The 19,789-nt window shown below is 42.9% G+C and overlaps 2 protein-coding genes across 2 annotated transcripts in view; both read right to left on the bottom strand.

Moving 5' to 3' along the window:
- Nucleotides 1-389: 389 nt before the first annotated feature.
- LOC137291195 (receptor-type tyrosine-protein phosphatase F-like) lies at nucleotides 390-16,222 on the bottom strand. Its single transcript, XM_067822485.1, has 19 exons — nucleotides 16,164-16,222; nucleotides 11,272-11,396; nucleotides 9,795-10,067; nucleotides 9,407-9,530; nucleotides 8,709-8,866; nucleotides 8,490-8,525; nucleotides 8,150-8,289; nucleotides 7,580-7,730; nucleotides 6,842-6,915; nucleotides 6,535-6,742; nucleotides 6,213-6,346; nucleotides 5,639-5,813; nucleotides 4,479-4,637; nucleotides 4,132-4,284; nucleotides 3,591-3,675; nucleotides 2,804-2,852; nucleotides 1,923-2,244; nucleotides 1,193-1,341; nucleotides 390-509 (listed from the first exon to the last, which is right to left on the bottom strand). The coding sequence occupies exons 1-19, from the start codon at nucleotides 16,220-16,222 to the stop codon at nucleotides 390-392; spliced, it is 2,694 nt and encodes an 897-aa protein (XP_067678586.1).
- A 6-nt stretch (nucleotides 16,223-16,228) lies between these two features.
- The window catches only part of LOC137291196 (uncharacterized), a 29,845-nt gene continuing 26,284 nt past the window's right edge, over nucleotides 16,229-19,789 (bottom strand). The window contains exons 15-16 of the mRNA XM_067822486.1: nucleotides 19,161-19,361; nucleotides 16,229-17,197 (exon numbers count right to left, since the gene is read on the bottom strand). Coding sequence (XP_067678587.1) covers nucleotides 16,229-17,197; nucleotides 19,161-19,361 — 1,170 coding nt within the window. The remainder of the gene's footprint in view (nucleotides 17,198-19,160; nucleotides 19,362-19,789) is intronic.

Raw genomic sequence — 19,789 nt, forward strand, 5'->3', positions numbered from 1 at the left:
ATACATTTAGTTGCTATCATATATATTTGTTAGAATGTACACTTCTGAAATAAATGTTATAAATGGTGAGATCATATAAGTGTCTGTGTGTTCACTATTAATGAATTGTGAGACTGTCTCCTATAGTGAATTGTTAAAAGATGTATTGTGGTAGACTGAAGTGCGTGGGTTTCTTCATTTGATGATAAATTTGTAATTGTTTGTGTTATGTACACCTGCAGTCCATTTGGTATCTATACATACAGCTTGGACACGAACCCGCCTTCACTCAGAACTAGTCTCTGAAAATGTGCAATGCCATGTTGTGATATAAAGTTCACTCCAGAACACTACTTCTTTCTGGTAAGTTTTGTGCAAAGGTAATATTTTGGTCCAGACACCTGGGTTCACTACACCAGTGACATTGCATGAGTCCAGAGATCTTCCAGAAGATTCCATGAGGATCTCTGGGCTAATCTGTGACCTGCCAACATCCCTTGACCTCTCAAGTTGAGGACAGTTAGGTTGGCCTGAAACAGATTAGTTGAGGCAGACATGTTTGTAGGTCTTTGTTTGAGAACAGTTAAAAGAGTTGGACATGAATCAGAAACTATTTGAGGGCTAACAACGTATCTGTCCTCAGCTAGTTTCTGTTCCATGTTCATCACCCTTATTGCCTCATCTGATCTCTGATCCATATCATGCTCATGTCTTAAACCATGTCTTTCATGCCCAGTCCTTGACCCATGTGCAAAATGTTTGACCACCTTCACTTTGTCCTTGACTGATGCCAAACGTCCAATCAGTCACTCCCTTTACCCATTTAGAGACATCTCCACCTATTATGATCAGCATCTGTGGCCATAGTGCCAGTGACATGTCCAATGTCCAGTGTCCAGTGCCTAGTGCTACTCACTATCAGTGTCATTTTAACTTGTTTGAGTGGCAATTTAGAATTTGAGACGTACACTGTAGAACACTATTTTATTGACAACTTCTTTATTTCGTAAATGCGACATTTCGATACAGTTCCTTGTACTGTTGTCAAGCTGGAGCGATACATGAACTGGAGGAGATGTATATGTATACTGAATAAAACGATGGGACAACATAATTGACAAAGAAAATAACATACTCTCCCTGATTGGTGAAGCAGTAAGCTAGAGAAGCCAGCGAGTACACAAAGGGTAGTGAATAGAAGCCAGAGGTGTACAAAGGAGTTCAAATGAAGGATGAGACGTTTATCCAGCAGACTGAGCTTGGCGGAGGAGTGCATCATAAGTGGATGGGATGAAGTATCCTTGGTCACGGTTGATGATGGACTTGAGGCGTTTGATGTGAATGGCTTGCGTTTAGTGAAGTCTGGTTGTTGGTGAGAATGTTGATGTCAGACCATTCTATTTGGTGTATGTAATTCAGTATTCTTGAGCGTAGTGCCAGTGACATGTCCGACCAATGTTACCAACAATCAGTATCTGTGACCCTAGTGCCAGTGACACGTCCGACCAATGTTACCAACAATCAGTATCTGTGACCACAGTGCCAGTGACACGTCCGACCAATGTTACCAACCATCAGTATCTGTGACCACAGTGCCAGTGACATGTCCGACCAATGTTACCCACAATCAGTATCTGTGACCACAGTGCCAGTGACACGTCCGACCAATGTTACCCACAATCAGTATCTGTGACCACAGTGCCAGTGACACGTCCGACCAATGTTACCAGCAATCAGTATCTGTGACCCTAGTGCCAGTGACACGTCCGACCAATGTTACCCACAATCAGTATCTGTGACCACAGTGCCAGTGACACGTCCGACCAATGTTACCCACAATCAGTATCTGTGACCACAGTGCCAGTGACACGTCCGACCAATGTTACCAGCAATCAGTATCTGTGACCACAGTGCCAGTGACACGTCCGACCAATGTTACTCACAATCAGTATCTGTGACCACAGTGCCAGTGACACGTCCACCTAGTGTCGTCCCCCACACGTCATGTCGTATGTATTGGTCAGGCACGTCTGGACACATAGCTGTGGCCACCACACTGTAGGAGGAGTTAGGAGTGGAGCCGTAACTCCACGTGTATGTACACACTTCCCGTTTCTCATCAGACACGTCAGATCCAGGACCTTCTGTGACTTCACACTGAACTGATGCCCGGCTTGACTTACTTACTGGCGCACGTTCATTCTCCCGGCAGCTGTTCGTCACTGATTCTGTCCTTGGCAGCCAGGCCGAGTCTTCCATGCCACGCTGCAAGACAAAATGTAATTTCTAATTTGTTCATCGAGAAGTATAGGAGTCTGTGCCTATGTTACATAGATGGGTTTGGGAAGTAAAATAGAAAAATATTTAGTCCCGCAATGGTTGTCAAATTTTGGATGACCCTTCCCATGAAAGATTTCGCATGATCCCTCCGATCCACCAAGACCAAATGCAAAAACACTTGAGGTCTTAATCTAAAAAGTTGCAGTTATCATGGCCTCTCCAGCTATGTGTATTAGTTTTTCTACCTTCCGTTTAAGGTATAATTTTGCAGGTGAACCATCTCTGGAGACAGTTGGATGACATCTCCCCTTCCTCGCCCTCAAACACTCTCTATTATTAATGACCAGTCTCAAACTGTACATTACTTTCTTTCATATGAACGTCCTCATAAGTATCAAGGACAGTGTTGCATGATGGGAAATAAATGATTCGTCACTGCGTATTATGGATGATGATGTTATATTTACCGAGTAATTATACATTGTGTATTGAAGAAATCTTTGAGTTTAATGGAACCGTATGTAAATGCCTTGATGCAACTTACAATGGCCGGGTAACTGAACTCCTCTTTTTGCTCCAAGTACCTTCTCACTCTGGATAGAGACAATAATGCACGTGAGACATATCTTTAGTTTAATGCCGAGTTGAGTTTACCAGTCAGTCAGTTTAATTTTATACCGCTTTGAGAAATATTCCAATAATATCATGGCGGGGGTCAGGAGTAATGAGCTTCACACATTGTGAACCCGTGTCTTCGGCGTGATGAGCGAACGCTTTAACCACTGGACTACCACTACCGGGCCACCAGTGAGACAAATGCAAAGTGTAGAAATTTACTGAAATTCGAACAAAACAGAGTCTCCTTTTCACGCCATCACCAGCTATACCTTCCTTGCCCCAGTCATGTCGGCTGTTGGAGGTCTCTGGGGCGACCCTCAGCCAAACCACAACTTACCTTTAATAACCCATGCTTGACTTAGGAGGCGACTAACCGGATCGAGCTCTCCGACTTGGTTGACACATGTCATCGTATCCCAGTTGTGTAGATCGACGCTCATGCAGTTGATCACTGGTTTGTCCGGTCCGGACACAACTATTCACAGACCGTCGCCATATACATGTAATATTGCTGAATGCTTCATTCAGTAACAAGCAGAAACTGTGATCGCAACAGGCTGAAGGGAGATAACTCCGCACAGTAAATGGCAAATGGCACATACCTCATGTTTCCAAAGCAAGAGACGTATTCTATCTGTATATAGGTAATTACATTAATTAAGGAAATCATTGATCGTTTTCAGAAAGATTCCAGTAGGTCAAGACATACTGACCTCTTTAGGAGTAGGCCACAGAGAATGGCCACAAGAAGCAGAAGGCATGCGCTGACTGGAAGAACTATCCTCAATGGTTGAAGTTCTGCAAAAATAGGCATATTCGATTAATTAATTACATACTGATTTCAGTTTATCTCAACCCAACTTCACCAACCTGCACCAGCCAGTTCCAAACGTAAATGAAAACGCACCATAACATTAGGGCCGACATTGTACACTCATTGAGTTTTGTATCCCTGTGTCTACACGAACTCAAAGTTTCTACAAACACATTTAAACACGTTCTTTTTACTCTTTATAACAACGCCCCGTTTCAGTTCTTAGTTTGAGTGACCCACTGCTAAATCGAGACATGAAAATCTAGAAATTTGAAACCATTTAATTGTTGTGTAATGTAAAAATAATTCACTTCGACATGAAGGTTTAAATGGTTAAATGTTCTTTAGGTTCAAATGTAGAAGAATGCCCGTCTATTGTGCTAATCTGGACACGTGCTTTATACTCGCAGACTACAGCTGATATTACAGATATATATTACCGTCCTCGACTCGTCCTATAACTGGAACACTCCAAGGACCTCGAAGGACCTGGGACACCGCCCGGATGTTGACCTTGTAGATGGCTTCTGGCTCAAGGTCACGGATAAGGAAGCTGATGGCATCGCCACTCACCACTCTGTTCCCTCTGGGGCCTGATGATGATAATTTTACGCTATCAGTGAATGGAGAAGCATGATTATTTATTGTTTCCTACCCAACCATCAGTCAAGATGCTATAAAAGAAACCACGTTGTCGTAATTATTAATTTGTTTCAGTTATTCCATCACATAATATTTGCAAAGGTATACTTCCGCAAAGCTCACCTGAAAGTCAGTCAAAGCTCACCTGAACAGTTGTCAGCAGTCCCTGACACCAGACAGTATGACAGGAGGTAGCTGGTGATGCGGGCGGGGTTCTGTCGACAGTCTGGGGATCTCCACTCCACGTGTACACCCAGAGGGGGCTGACTCGGGGAAAGTCGGAACCCATCGGGGGCTGGGGGGACTGCAACGGTCATTTCAACCTTTTTACCAACGCATATCACCATGTTGTGTTTTTATTTCACCAACCCCGCTACCAATCAAGCTTAAATGTTAATTAATACGTTTACACATGAATCGATCCTTCGCAAGCCCAATGAATATTCAGAACGCAGAGATATGCTAACAGACCTGCATTACGGAACAAAGACAACTGATCAGTTAGGTATATTCCTTGGTCACGTGATGACTATGGTTATGAAGTAGGAAATGCCGCAGGGCTAGCCTGGCGTATATTTTGGCGTTTCCCATTCGACAAGAGGTGCTGCACCTCTGGTGCAAGAAGAAGCCACCGGTGCTAAAAACACACACAACGTCTGGTCACCATGCTCTTGCAGACAGCGTTTGAGGAGTATTGAGGGGTTTATCCGCGTGATACCAAACAAATTAATTAATGGTGATTGTATTTCAATACATCTCTACATTTAGGACTGGTTGTGGAGAATCTGCGTGCTTAAGATTGTAGCTTTGTATCTCAGACAGCAAACGCCATAAAACCAGCATTCGTCTGAACCAGTACAAGCAGTCTCAGTAGACGACAGGGTCATCGCTCTGTACGTGCAAGAATCTATAACATAACCATTTCCCCATACCTTCTTTAATATTCCAATCAAAGTACGAGTCATAACCATGTGCCTATCAAATACTAGTAGTGATTGTACCTAGTGTTCGCGGAAAGAAGAGCTTAATTACCCTGTTCCACAGTGACAGTCGTCACAAACTCATGGAACGTCAAGAAAGTGTCATAATTTATCAAACAACGACTATGAAAATAGTCATCAGCCAACATTGCCGAATACTGGGGAACTTTGTCCACGTCAAAAGCAGGAATGGTGAATGCTAAACTGTAATTCACTCTAATTCACTGAGTAAGTCAAAATGCGAGGAAAACACATGTTTACAAAGATGCTACACTGACACTGATCGCTGCTGCCAATATAAAATCCAGTATATATTGCAACCTACCTTTGTTATGTGCATAGATACAATGCTGCCACTTGATGGTGCTCCAGACTGGACCCCCAGGGGCAGACAACTGCGCCGAGAAACCCACCATGAGGTGCTGGTCAGTTATCACGAGACCGGTATCGAGGGTCAGATTCTGTTGGTCACATGACACAGTCTCCCACTGAACTGAGGTCTGAAAGTTGAAAACTCTTAATACTGAAGCCGGGCCTGCACGTCTTTATACAGGGCTGTTTTAGACATATACGGCTAGCAGAAATGTATGCTGCTTATTATTATGTTGTGCTGAACCCAGTGTTGTGACCTGCTGTGAGTTGTGTGTTGAGTATTGTTTGTGTTGTGTTGTGCTGTGCCTTGTGGTGAGAAGTGCTACATTGTATTCCGACCTCTGTGATCCTGTCTTGTGTTATTGAGTGCAGTTGTGTTTTGTGTCATTGTGTCGAGCTCTTGAGCTGTGTTGAGCTCTTGTGTCTCTTTGTTGTGAGTTATTGTGTCTGGTTAGTTTGTATCATGGAGTCTGGTTGTGTTGTGTTATAGTGTGTTCTTGTGATATTGTGTCTGTTGTGCCGCTCACCTGACACAAGCTGGTCGTATCTGCTGCTTGACACCAATACGCTGCACAGTTATGTTGTTCCCGACCGTCCAAGTCCCAGTGGAAGGTGGTGTCATCCTCTCCAGCCGCCACCCAGAACTCACGTGGGGTCAGTTCTGAAATAGAGCATGCCTATATGGTAACGCAGAGACCCTACATCGACACTGAATATAGCGAAAGTCACACAAAGGAATTGTCTGGGAATTTCAGAAATTGTCTGACCACATGAAGACTATCCAGAGCAGAGTTTCCTGACCTGACTGACCTCTTTGACTCTGGCACACACATACTATTGTAGTCTAACCTGGCCTCCATGATGGTATATAAAGTGACGACGTGGGTGACACTCCGACGTTGTTGACCGCAGACACGTTACACCACTGTCCACGGCGGTCACTGGGAATGTCCAGTGTCATTGAGAACCTCCCGGAACCAACACGTCTCTCCTCCTCATCTTCACACTGAACCATGTAGCCTTGCATCTGTCCATTCTCCTCCCCAGGGGACAGGGGCTGTGGACATGAACATTACATTACTAGACACCTGTACACGTGTCAAACGACGACACATTTATGTCACTCAAAGCGATACTGATCGTGACTCTCATATACCTGCCAGTGAAGGATAACTCTCCCATCAACAGTTCCAGAAATGGCGGGTGATACACGTGGCGCTCTTCCTGGAACTGAAGGTCAAGTAATTCAGAATCTTTGCATTGTTGGTATGTTTTAACTTGAGGGATGAAATTTTTGAAACGGTATTTTACAAAACATCTGCCTGGATAAATACAATATTCCCAAGAATCTTCACCGTATGCACCTACGGGTCGGTCCCTTAATTTTATTACCTCCCTTTGTTAACTCCGCATTCTCACACTAGGCAATCAGCTAAGCCTCTGCTACGACCGAGGTTGCCAGTGACAAAGATAACGGTCGCAGCTGCGAAGGTTTGTTGGCAGTGCGACTCAGGTTTGGGGGAAATCATACATACAACTGCCCGAAACTTATAATTATATAAAAATATATAAATATATGCAAGAACTCCTTCAGAGTACCTCTGCATGGTTTGTGTTGCCAAGTTAAACCTGTTAGATAATCTGAAAAGCGAAAGTGAGTTCTGACTGGTACGCTCAACATCTTAGCGTAGCGTAGACACCTGATTGGATGAAAAGCCAACCGAGGGAGGTAATAAGTTAATCGCGACGTAGATGCATCCAGGGTAGTTATGGGAAGTCAACAAATTGCCTACAACCAGCAATCAGCCCCACCGAAATGAGATTCACGCCACTACCTCCTGGCAACGTCCTGGCAGCAATGGTATCACCCTGAACATACATGTCTCCCACCTACCGGCGTCCAGCGTCTTGGCAGTAATGGTGGATCCATCACTCCAGTGACCGTCCTGACGAAGGCGTTCCCGACATATCACGTTGATTATGTAGTTAGTTGATGGACTCAAGCTCAGCAAGCTTATCTGGGTAAGGTTTGTTTGGATGTGTAGCTGAGATTAAAAATAAGGGATTTAATGAAGTACTCACTGACTAAGTTTTGTAATGAAACTCAAAAAATACAGTGAAGTGTTGATGCAAGTTGGCCTCAGTTGATTTGTACTCAGAGACAGCAACTTTACATGGAATTGTACCGCTTCCATGTTATGTGGGCTGCCAAATTTTCTCTTCTGTTCTCTCATTTGCCAAAAATGACCAAACACAGTATAAAATAGACCAAGCTATTTCTATTTGCTATTGGCGCAATAACAAAAGACAAGAAATGCAAGATCCTTCCCAAGATCCTTGGAACGAGTGTGTCACGTCAGCGAACGTCAGAACTACTTGGCCAAAGTACCATCTCATCAGGACAGTTAGCAGCACTTCAGAGATGAATCAGTCAGTGAATATGCTACAAGGTCGATCTACACACCTGTTCATCGTTGTCCCACTTAACCGAACACGTGACTCGGTATGTATATGTAGCTGCATCATCAGGTGGTTGCCAAGACAACTGTAGAGTCCGCGCCGTCGTGTTTCTGACAACAACACCCTTCACTGCTTTTGGCATTACTGTAACACATAACTGTATTAATGCAGGAACTAATACAAGCCAACAACAGTTACCGCTAGATAAGTAGGACATATATATCACAAATTTTATTATCTACGTGCTTCGAATTCTTGTGAATGCACAAGGTCATTATGTTGTCTTGTGATAATGGTTATTCGACTAACAGATTCCAAACGATGGCTGGTCAAAAGAACCTTACTTTGGGCCTTGTGAGATCCCTGATAGGCAGCCATTGCTGTTGACAGAAGGTATATAGTACAGGCAGTAGCTTATGTTCTACGGTTGTTCAATTGCTTGCAGTCGTCAAATGTATCAAGTGCTCGTAAAATGCCAAACACTGTGTTGATACAGTTATCTCCCCTTGGTTCTGTTTTCGCGAACGACTGACCACCGTGTGCTGTTTCACAATGTCTCTCACCTACATCCATCGGGTTGACATGGAAGACTTCAGACGCCGTGGTAACATTTCGTCCGCTGTAGTGGAGCTGTACTTGGAAATCGTACAGCGCATACAGGTCAGATCCAGGCGGCAGTGAGAAATTTCTGCTCGTGCCAATATCAATTGCCTCTTCGGACCTGGGACCCACAACACACATTTAGCTATATGTTACACGATTAATCCTGTCTACTGCATCAATATTCTGTTCTAAAATACTGAAACCACCTCTTCTCAAACTGACCATCTGACTTAAATATTTATGTTCATGTTGAATCTGTACGTCCTTTTAGCATCCTTTTAGCAAACATATTTTATGAGTATGGTAAAACAGGTTTTTGTCTTTTTAGGAATTCTTCTTCTTCCAATAAGGGACCGTTCATACTTTAGCACCAGTGGGGGCTTTCAGCGGGGCGGGGGTGGAGGGGGTGTGGTGGGGGTGGTTCGTCATTAATTTTGTCCACAGAATAAGGGGGGAGGGGGGTCAGCTCTTTTCTACATGGACAAAAGCTGTTGATATTGTATCCCAATTGCGTACAGATCAATGCCCATGTTACTGATCACTGGATTGTCTAGTCCAGACGCGATTAATTACAGGTCGTCGCCACATACCTGGAATATTGCTGAAATACCGCAGCGTACAACAATATTCATTTTATATTAGCCCCGAAGTAACTCACCCGTGGTAAGACACCCGACCGGCGATGCGTTGTGGGTGGAGGTAGTCTCGGGGTAGTGAGTAGGAACAAATGAGTTGCATGGACCGGGTTCTGCAGTTCAAGCTGGTCACAGCAGCAAGGGGATCTGATCACATCAAGGTGACAACATATGACTTACCCTGGATGTATCTCTAGACATGTATTCCTCTTGTCACTAAATGACCAAAGTAACCGAAATACCTATATATCAGGTTTCTAGTCAGATTTATTCTTTAAAAAATCTAAAACAACGAAACTTTAAGCATAATTGTGTGGGTAAAATTCATGTTTTTGAAGAAAATCGGGTAAAGTATCAGTAATTTAAGTACATAAATGTGCCATTTTTGCGTTTTGGTTGGCTGACACTTACAGTCCACATCAACCGTCGCCGAACCTAAACCAAAGTCTCCACCCGGGGTGGACAGGGTACAGTAGTATGTGCCAGCGTCTGAGGGAGACGTCATCTTCACCTCTATCATCGCCGACGTCGCCGTCTGATTGACAACCCTACCGATGGAGGTGATGGAGTTTGGACGTCGTATCCAGATAGACGAGGAATTGGCAAGCAAACTGTCGTCAGTGATGGCGCATTTAAACACAACCGTCTCTCCTATAAAGACTCGATCGAGGCTTGTTTGAAACTCTGGGAATGTGAATGATCAGGAAGAGAGTGGATTTATTTGCCATAAGCACGGCATTCCTGCTCACAAAGATTGGTTTTACACATTGACATGTTTCATAGCGCAAAACAAATGAAGTACAAGGGGGTCGTTGGTCATAACATTAAAGGGAAGTGATGATTCACTGAAACGTCGCTACGAGACTTAATGACGCATCTTTGTCATAGATTACCGACTGAGTGATGATTATTATCTTGAAGATTTTGAGGGGACTGGCTTTGTGACTTACAATTACAAATATCTACTTTTGTCACGTTTATTCGACATAACGATAATCATTGTAATACCATTAAGATAAATATGTCGAATTCTGATTGGTCAGTAGCCAAAGCATACGAAACCTTATATGCTTAAAGATAATTTTGTCGGGTTTTTTTCATAATTTTCTATAGAATGTAAGGTTTTAAAGAGATCTTAATGTGTTTTGAAAGGGTGCGCCTCAGGAAACAGAATTTTCAATGGTCTTTCCAAAACACCGTGTAAATAATCACATCTCCGTTACATATTTCATTGTCCAAAACATAAATGGACTAGGTACATGTGCACCATTTACGGTCGCCTTGTTCCTAAACACAGTTAAACATATCATTACATAATGCTACGTACACTCTACAGTCTATGTCGTCAGTATCTACTGCTTTAGGTCAACAGAGATTACCCCAGTGCTTGTAAATGAGCGGGTGAGCCTAACGTCGCGCTGAACGTTTTTCCAGTTTTATCAGTTCATTGCTGGTAAGAACGTCAGAACTGATGCAGACCTCAGCCATAAGATCCAGATGTGTACAAAGGAGGCAACTCTGTACAGCGGACACGGCTCCCTGTATGGATGAGCCAGCCATGAATGCGTTGAAGCACCTCATGGCTTGTCTCTGTTATAATCATTATTGTTATTAAATGTCATTCTCACAGACCAAAGAGGGCCACTGTTGGCCGAAATCGTGGAGCCGAGATGCGTCCCCTTGGCCTCCTATTGACGTTTGTATTCCATGCTTCAACCCCGTGGATTGACTGGTCAGCCCCACTCTTGTACATGCATGTTCGTTACACGTTCTCCGAAGCACCTTTTCACTTCGGGCTTTTCTCTGACATTCTTAGTTAAACGATGTTCAGAGCACCGTCAGGTTAAACATGATAATCTGTACTCATAAAATAAATACATCAAATTACTTCCGTGTCTCTCTGGAAGGAAGGACATTGACGTTGAGATGATGAAAATTAAAATCACCAGTGACCGTGACATTGGACAGGAGCGGCAAGACCAGGGGAAGGGGAGACAATCCTGTGCGATAAGGCTGAAACGAGAATGAGAGATGACCTGTAATGAACCAATAATTGATGGAAACAAAGTCTTTGACGAAGATGACAAATTGCAATTCCACCATAGTGGTACTGTGTACATAGTGAGCGGATGGTGAAGTACACAAAATTCGGCAGTACGAGTCTACAGTAATAAGCATTCACACAAACATTGCAAAAAACTTGTCCAGCTTGACCTGAGCTACTCTGCATATGCATGACCCGGGAGGTCAAATGGCACGCCCGACAGGGAAATAGGGGAACGCAGAATGTTATAATGTTGCGTTCGCGTGAGGCATGCATACACTGGAAACACTGAGCCATTTGTAGGTTCTTTTTTAAAAAAACGTGGGGAAGTTGCTGACGATATCTCGCACAGAGCTGATCAGATCAAGCTGAACAAGCTGTAATTAAGCCCCAAGTCGACATCCCAAAAAATTGTCCCAGGTCATCCCATAGAAGCATACTAGCCATTATTGATGGCATTCTGTCTGTGCATGTTGTCACTGGTTGAATCTTATCCTTTGGTATATATCTTGCATACTATTGTTGTACAAGGGAATGTTACCCGCTTTGTCTCCTTCACAGATACCTCATTCATCTACATTGCATTTCCACTTACAAACGGGAAGAAATCGATGTGTAAGAAGATGAATAGCAGTGTTATTTTCTATCACATGTGGGTATAAACTGTGATATACAGCAGCACTGAGCATCGATAATTTGCAGTAGAGAATCGAACCAGGACCTATGGCTGGACGAGTGTTAATATCCACTGGGCTACCGAGCGTTATTTCATTACAGCGACGAAGAGAGAGTTTGGTGTAGCTTAGAAATGGGCATTTGAGAAATATAGAAAGTATCTCTCTCTCTCTCTCTCTCTCTCTCTCTCTCTCTCTCTCTCTCTCTCTCTCTCTCTCTCTCTCTCTCTCTCTCTCTCTCTCTCTCTCTCTCTCTCTCTCTCTCTCTCTCTCTCTCTCTCTCTCTCTCTCTCTCTCTCAGCTCACGGATAGGTGTGCCATATAGGTCACTTTACGCCCACAGTGTTTCGTTTATCAGTTCAAGCAAGATCCTGCCTTGTATCTCAGAGAATAAATAAGACATTTCCTCTATGGAGAAAAAAATGTTTCTTCAACGGTCTTGTGAAAATTGAAACTAAAATATATTTTATTAATTTACGTTTACTCACAAAAAAAGAAAAAAAAAAGAAAGTTTAGAATGTAAGAGCCAAGTGTTCCCATGGGTATCTAAATATTTATAAAGCTCCTGGTACAAAAGTTTGATTTAGTAGTCAAGGAGTTATGTTCAACGTTTTATGTTCAGTGTTTTGTGAAAGCCAGCAGTTTATGATTGAAATTTCAAAACAATCTGTCATGTGTGCTGGCATTGTATTAGCCGAATACTCGATATTGCGTTCAGTCAAGCATTACTAGTTTAGCTGTTTGTCTTGAAGTTTGCGCTGATCACAATTGTCTTGTTGGGGACACTGGCTATCATGACAAGGACAGTTGCACCTGGTGAAACGTTTGTAAATCTGAATTTACTTACCCGTACACTTTGTCTTTGAGTAGTGTCTTGTCTTCCACTTCACAGCGGACAGAAAATCAGAAATCACATCTTGCCTCTGATCACAGTTTGTAAGGACTGTCTGGAAACATGATATTAAGGGTAGTGTAGACAGCCGCTATGTGCGTGTCATGACGAGAGACATTGCATGTCAGATAAACAGCGCCTTATTAAACTTACTGGACCGAGGAAGTGTTTCCCCCTCTTTTGAGGGAAGTATTTGTGTTAGCAAAGGGAGCGAGTTTAGTTTTACGACACAGCGTAATATATTCCCACGTTATTCCAGCTCTGTAAACACTCTAGCCTGAACCAGACCAGAAGCACGAACATCAAATCTACGCCATTGGGATTTGATGACATGTCTCAGCCAGTTTGAATCGCCTCCTACGACAAACATGAGTTACCGAGTACCAGTTTTAGCCCGAATCTGCAGTCAGGTATCACCGCACGTCTGTGGTGCCCTCTTAAGTGCACAATGGTCTTAAGTGCACAGAAAGCATTAATATTCATCAGCGGACGGGGCTTATGGGATTACGTCACATTCACACGTCATCGTATTATGCGATTATTAACATAACCAGGATCCTTTTTCCTCTAAACGTTCGCAGCTTTAGGAACTCTTAACCTTGATCGTAGGCAATGTGTTAAGACTGAATTTAAGTACTTCGTAGCGCTACGAACAGGTCGAGAATAGCTACCCAGAGTCGTGCTCCATACTAACTATCAATCGTGAGTACATATATCTGTTACATGACTGTCAATCGGTGGTGTATCTTGTCCAGTCTTTTATTGCTACTATGACGTATATTCAGTATTGTTGACTGCCGTGGAGATGCAACATTCCCTCTCTTGACCAGTATGGTATCTATCATTGTACGGCCCCTTCCGTTCTGCGCTTGTTGTTGGCATTTAAAGCACACAATCATGTGAAGGTACCGATAAAGGAAATTTCTGAGTAACTCGGACTGCTGTCTAATTCGGACTTTTCACTCGGTCCCAACCCGGTCCGAATTAGACAAGAGTGCCCTGAAACTAAATCTGCTTGATATGGCTCATGCAGGAAATATATGGCAGGGAAGCGTTTCTATCAATGAAAGATATCTTCACTTTCTGTCAAGTATAGTATTACGTTTCATTGTTGCGTATTGTTCATCGTCCCAGCCTACAGACGAGCCTGTGTTCATGGAAAGTGTTTACAACTGGGAACACTAAAAAAAAAGCAAGATTTCATCTTTCTACAACACAGGAAGCTGCTAAGATAACACTACCCATTAAAAGACTCTCTAATGTAAATGTCCCGGTGTATAACTATTTCAGTCAACTGTTCTAAACTAGATTTTCCAAATTAGCGCATGCTCACAAAACTTTACAACAAAACGCAGCAATTCACATGGAATATATTTACTCATGTTTTTTCAGCAATGTGATGCATGAATCTCGTGTAATTCATTTGCATACGGTTTGCATTTGGTTCCTCTAAGTTACTGGAGATGTTCATTTTCGAGCCCATCTGTGACCGGGTGTAAAAAACCTTGGAGTCATCTTTGAGAGGAGACTCTTTCAGTGTTGTCACATCCCCTAATGTACAGTATACAACCCTGTGCACGTAAAATAACCCACGAATCGGTTGGTAGATGGTCAGGTGGTGGCCATACGAATATGTGCAAAACGCCTAGCTGCGGATACAGCAATGTGCAGTGAATTTGGACAAAGTACTGTGACTATGTGTCCCAGTCCATCCAGCTGTGAATGGGTACCTCGTAAGGTTGTGAAAGCCACATTAACTCGGTGCTACGTGTAGGCTGCAAGAGTTGTACGATCCCCAGGGACTTGAGATTGAAAATACCATGTGCCGTTGTGATGGACATCAATGATCGGGGGATAACAAAGTGTCCTTGAGCAGTTGAACTAACTGGATATCGGCGCTATACAAATATCTGGTCGTATCGTAAGTGTATCTGAACATTTGATGGGGAGTATATGAAGAGACAGCATCTTGATATTGACGTTACACGTGATTCGATAAAGCCATTGATCATCTTCATCTCTTTCAATTAACCAATTTAAAATCACAATTATTAATACATGATTGTACAATAAAAACCTGAAGACCCGAAGCTGAGGAAATTTAGCATGCCACATTTCTGACTTGCGCGGGCTTTCTAGAATATATTTGCTCCAACGTCGGTATGACAGACTACAATTTGTTTTGAATACTGGGAAATAACATGTTTGTTGAAATGTTTTTTTTCATAAACATAGATATGTTGTGAAGAATAATTGCTCGACTCCAGCATTCAGAGCAAATCCATTCAGAAGCTAAACATGCGGTTAGTTCGAACTGTATATTTTCTCCATGGAGCTGCAGATACGTTCATCATGCCGCCATATTGCTACAGATACACAATTCCCAGTCCAAATATATTTTATTAGTGAATGAATGTATTCTGAACAAAGTCTGATATCATATTATATAAAAGCATGAAAGCAACCAATGTGACATCTTCATACAGCCGTCCTCATATCACCATCCTCAGATACAGAGAGGAGGACAGTGTGCCGGCATATTGTCGGCTATATACAGTTGACGGTGTCTAGTCTAGTAGTGACGTATACTACAGTCAGCACGTCAGTCCGTGTGTACAGTCACTCAGTTATGTTGAATGTGAAAAAAACCCAGTCAACGTATACAATGCTTCAGTCAATGTATAAAATCGGCAAATAAGCGAAATCAGAGTGGAAACTCATTTAATTTGGAAAGAAATACCGGTAAATGTGGAAAATCAGTCAATGTGGAAATCCAGTCACTATGGAAAATCATTGTAAATCGTTCAGTGTGTGAAATCAGTCACTGCTGAGTCGTGACGTTGTCGCTGTGGCAAATGTTTCTGTCAGTTTAACATATGGCTGAATGACCATTGGTTATGGTGACGATTTCCAAACACAAGGGATGATGTATTTCACCAGGAAGAGGCAATGATAACAACGAAAGAAGTCAGAAGTCACGGGGAACACTTTGACATGGCATTCCAGCCCTTGGTAGTTACATGGTTGGATGTGGACTGGCCATTCGTCAGTCTGTCTGGGTCATGTGTGGTATGGGTATAGGTCACGACTGAAGCTGAAACCCTGTGTACGACATCAAGAAGCCATGACGTCATCAACAAAGCATGCAAATGGTAACGTGGAGAAGTTACATCCGGGTTCTCACAACCACACTGGACATTCGTACAGCGCCTCCTAGAGCTGCCTCCATCTTGTCTCAGCATCCCGACTCATCCGTGAGAGTCAGCTTGGAGTAGGACTGGTTACTATGTGGCGGTGATTTGTTTGAATCGGCCTGATCCATGGTGAAAACATACTCACTATTTTTAACTGTTGCATGATCTTTTAGAAAGTGGGTTCTTGTGCCATTTGGAGTTGAAGCTCCAATAGTGACCGACTCATCACCCCTTGTCTCCCCTAAAACATTCGTAGTTCCTCCGTTGACATCAAGGACTTCCTCTACTACAGGAACCGGTCCTCCTATGACATCAAGGACCTCCCCTACTACGTGATCTAGACCTCCTATGACATCAAGGACCTCACCTACTATGTGATCTGGTCGTCCCATGACATCAAGGATTTCCTCTACTACATGATCTCGACCTTCGTTGACGTCAAGGACCTCCCCTACTGCATGATCTGGTCCTCCGTTGACATCAAGGACCTCCCCTACTACGTGATCTAGACCTCCGATGACATCAAGGACCTCCTCTACTACATGATCTCGACCTTCGTTGACGTCAAGTACCTCCCCTGCTACATGATCTGGTCCTCCGTTGACATCAAGGACCTCCCCTACTACGTGATCTAGACCTCCGATGACATCAAGGACCTCCTCTACTACATGATCTCGACCTTCGTTGACGTCAAGTACCTCCCCTGCTACAGGATCCGGTCCTCCGTTGACATCAAGGACCTCCCCTACTACGTGATCTGGTCCTCCGTTGACATCAAGGACCTCCTCTACTACATGATCTCGACCTTCGTTGACGTCAAGGACCTCCCCTGCTACATGATCTGGTCGTCCCATGACATCAAGGACTTCCTCTACTACACGATCTGGTCCTCCGTTGACATCAAGTACCTCCTCGCCTTCATGATCTGGCCCTTTCTCACCAATGGCCTCCTCTACCAAGTCCCAAGATTCCATTTGGGGACACGCCCCGTACGCATTCACTGCTGGCATCTGCAACAGACATCAACTCTCTCTAAGGACCATAACACATTACTAATATACTGCTGTTACCGACACAACACGTTCATACTCTACACCACGTCGCCATACAACACGTCGCCATGCCGATATCCATGTTTACAGTCTCACGTATGCCTACATCCCCTGTGTATGAAGGTCTACAGACTACACCTACACATAACACCCAGACCTTCCATCAAATAGTGGCAAATATATAGGTTAACAGCAGAAACCGTTTGAATATTGACTAACATCCAAAAGAAACGTGGCAGTCGATTTGAAACTATGTAGGCGCTGAAACCTTCTACAAACAGGCATAATGATACAATGAAAAATGAAGTGAATATGGATGGTAATGTCCATGTGTGGTACACAAACAGTTTTTCATTATATGTCAGGACAGAATGAAACATGCAGAAACTGCTCTCTACTGTGAAGAGAAGCATGTTGTTACTTTTCATGAAAACTGAGGCAGCGGGGTTGCCTAGAGGTTAAATCATTCAGTTGTCACACTTCGATACCCCACGTGGGCACAATGTGTGAAACCCATTTCTGTCCATGATGTTGCTGGAATATTGCTGAAAGCAGCATAAAACCCAACTCTGTCAATGGTAATTGTGGTGAAACGCCCTTTCCTAAACATGTGAACTGAAAAAATACATACCACACGTGAGATCAAGTGTGATATATTTCTAAAGGTAAACAATCCTTACAAGATTGACGTCAATATATTACTGATAGATTAAGCATGTTGATGTTATGTTTACCTGAACGTCCTAGAAAATATACAAGTGCAAAATGGGGGAGTAATAATCAAGCTCATATTACTGAATACATTTGTGAAATACACCTATTAAGATATCACATACATCAATTATCATTATTCACATACAAATAGTCTATATTTAAATCTGGCGGTGGCGTAGCCTAGTGGTTAAAGCTTTTGCTCGTCACGTCGATGACACGGGTTCGATTCCCCATATGGGTATAATGTGTGAAGCCCATATCTGGTGTCCCCCGTGATATCGCTGGGATATTGCTAAGGGCGTCGTAAAACCATACTCGCTCACTCACTATAATTAAATCATTACATTTATTATTTATTTTACAGAACTGAAACTGGAATTTCGCTGCATATAAATTGTCGATTGGATTATTCAAACCTGCAAGATAGTTTATAGCGCGTTTATTACCACACTCATGCAGTTTTTTTGCACAACATGAATACTTTATTACAAATATTAACGAAAAAAATATGTATCAATAACTCATGTTTTTGTCCCATCTCCATTGGTTACAAAAATATTAGTGTGAGATTCCTTCAGAGAAATCTACATCGCTATACAATGATCAGGATAAACCTAACGGTTATTTGTGATGATGAATAACGCAAGCGATATTCAATGTTAAACTGCAACTAATATACAATAAGAAATCCCATCAAACGATTCACAGATCTGCACACGTGTCAACTCCTGGCTTACTGTACGTGCCATTATTAAACTATCCAGCTGTTTAGTGAAAACAAAGAAATAGGTGTAATTTGTTTGACTTACCTCGACTAATGACCAGCCTGAAGACAACGCTTCGACTTCACTGCAGCTGATTTGACAGATATACACGTGTTATCCATGCAACCTAAGCCAAGTGATTTTGTAGTTTGTTACACGTCACAGTGTTATTCGTCATACAGATTGCGCCGAGTAAGATTATCAAGATTATCCCTTCTAACAGTGCTATCTCCATTGCCGCAAAGCGTTGTTTGTCACCGGAAGTACTAAACGACATAAAGTCTCGCGCAGTGTCGTCACCTCCTTACAGGCCCTGTTACGACGTTACCAACGTCCGCACACATCTCCGTCTTCGAAGACGATGTTAATTGGTCAATTCTGTAAGGTCTGCAAGGCCAAATACCGGCTGCCCTGAGTCGTCTTCTTACTATCTGAGTACTGACCACACGACACAACGCGTTGGACGTCGATGACGCCACAGGCAAGACTGACGCAGATGCAAGATGGCCGAGTAGGTAGCGATCGTCAGCGTCGTGGTCATACTTGGTCTGCCTGTCCTTGGTCTGTCTTTTGTCCGACATGTGGTTCTGACTCACTGGATCAAGTTGCCTACAGTATAGGGTAGCTGCTATTGCTGCATGGGTCTGTAGTGCACACATTTGCAGCATTTACCATTTCCTATGGCACTCTCCTGCACTTCTTGTGTTAGCCTGGACGTTTCTCTTCCGGTTTCTCGTAACACCGCATCTCTATCATATGAACGGAATCGTTTTTATACTGTCTGTGCATGTGCAATTTCTTAATACGCAAATCACGTATTTTTGCAAAATATAAACTAGTTAAACACTCCAGCCAGTACATGGATTCATATTGTGCAGGGTTAGGGTTTTTAGTATGGTTTTGTTTCTAACGGCGAATTTAATTGTGTTTCAAATGTAGCTGCCAAGTTTCTTTTGGACGATAGTTTACATGATCGCGTTATATTTTGCATCATTCATTACAAAACTCACAAACTTACAAAATGTTTCCTTCCAGTAAACGTTAATGATGCAGATTATGTTTATCACAGACA

Source organism: Haliotis asinina, chromosome 7, assembly GCF_037392515.1.
Source record: "Haliotis asinina isolate JCU_RB_2024 chromosome 7, JCU_Hal_asi_v2, whole genome shotgun sequence".
In the NCBI taxonomy this organism is placed as follows: Eukaryota; Metazoa; Mollusca; class Gastropoda; order Lepetellida; family Haliotidae; genus Haliotis; species Haliotis asinina.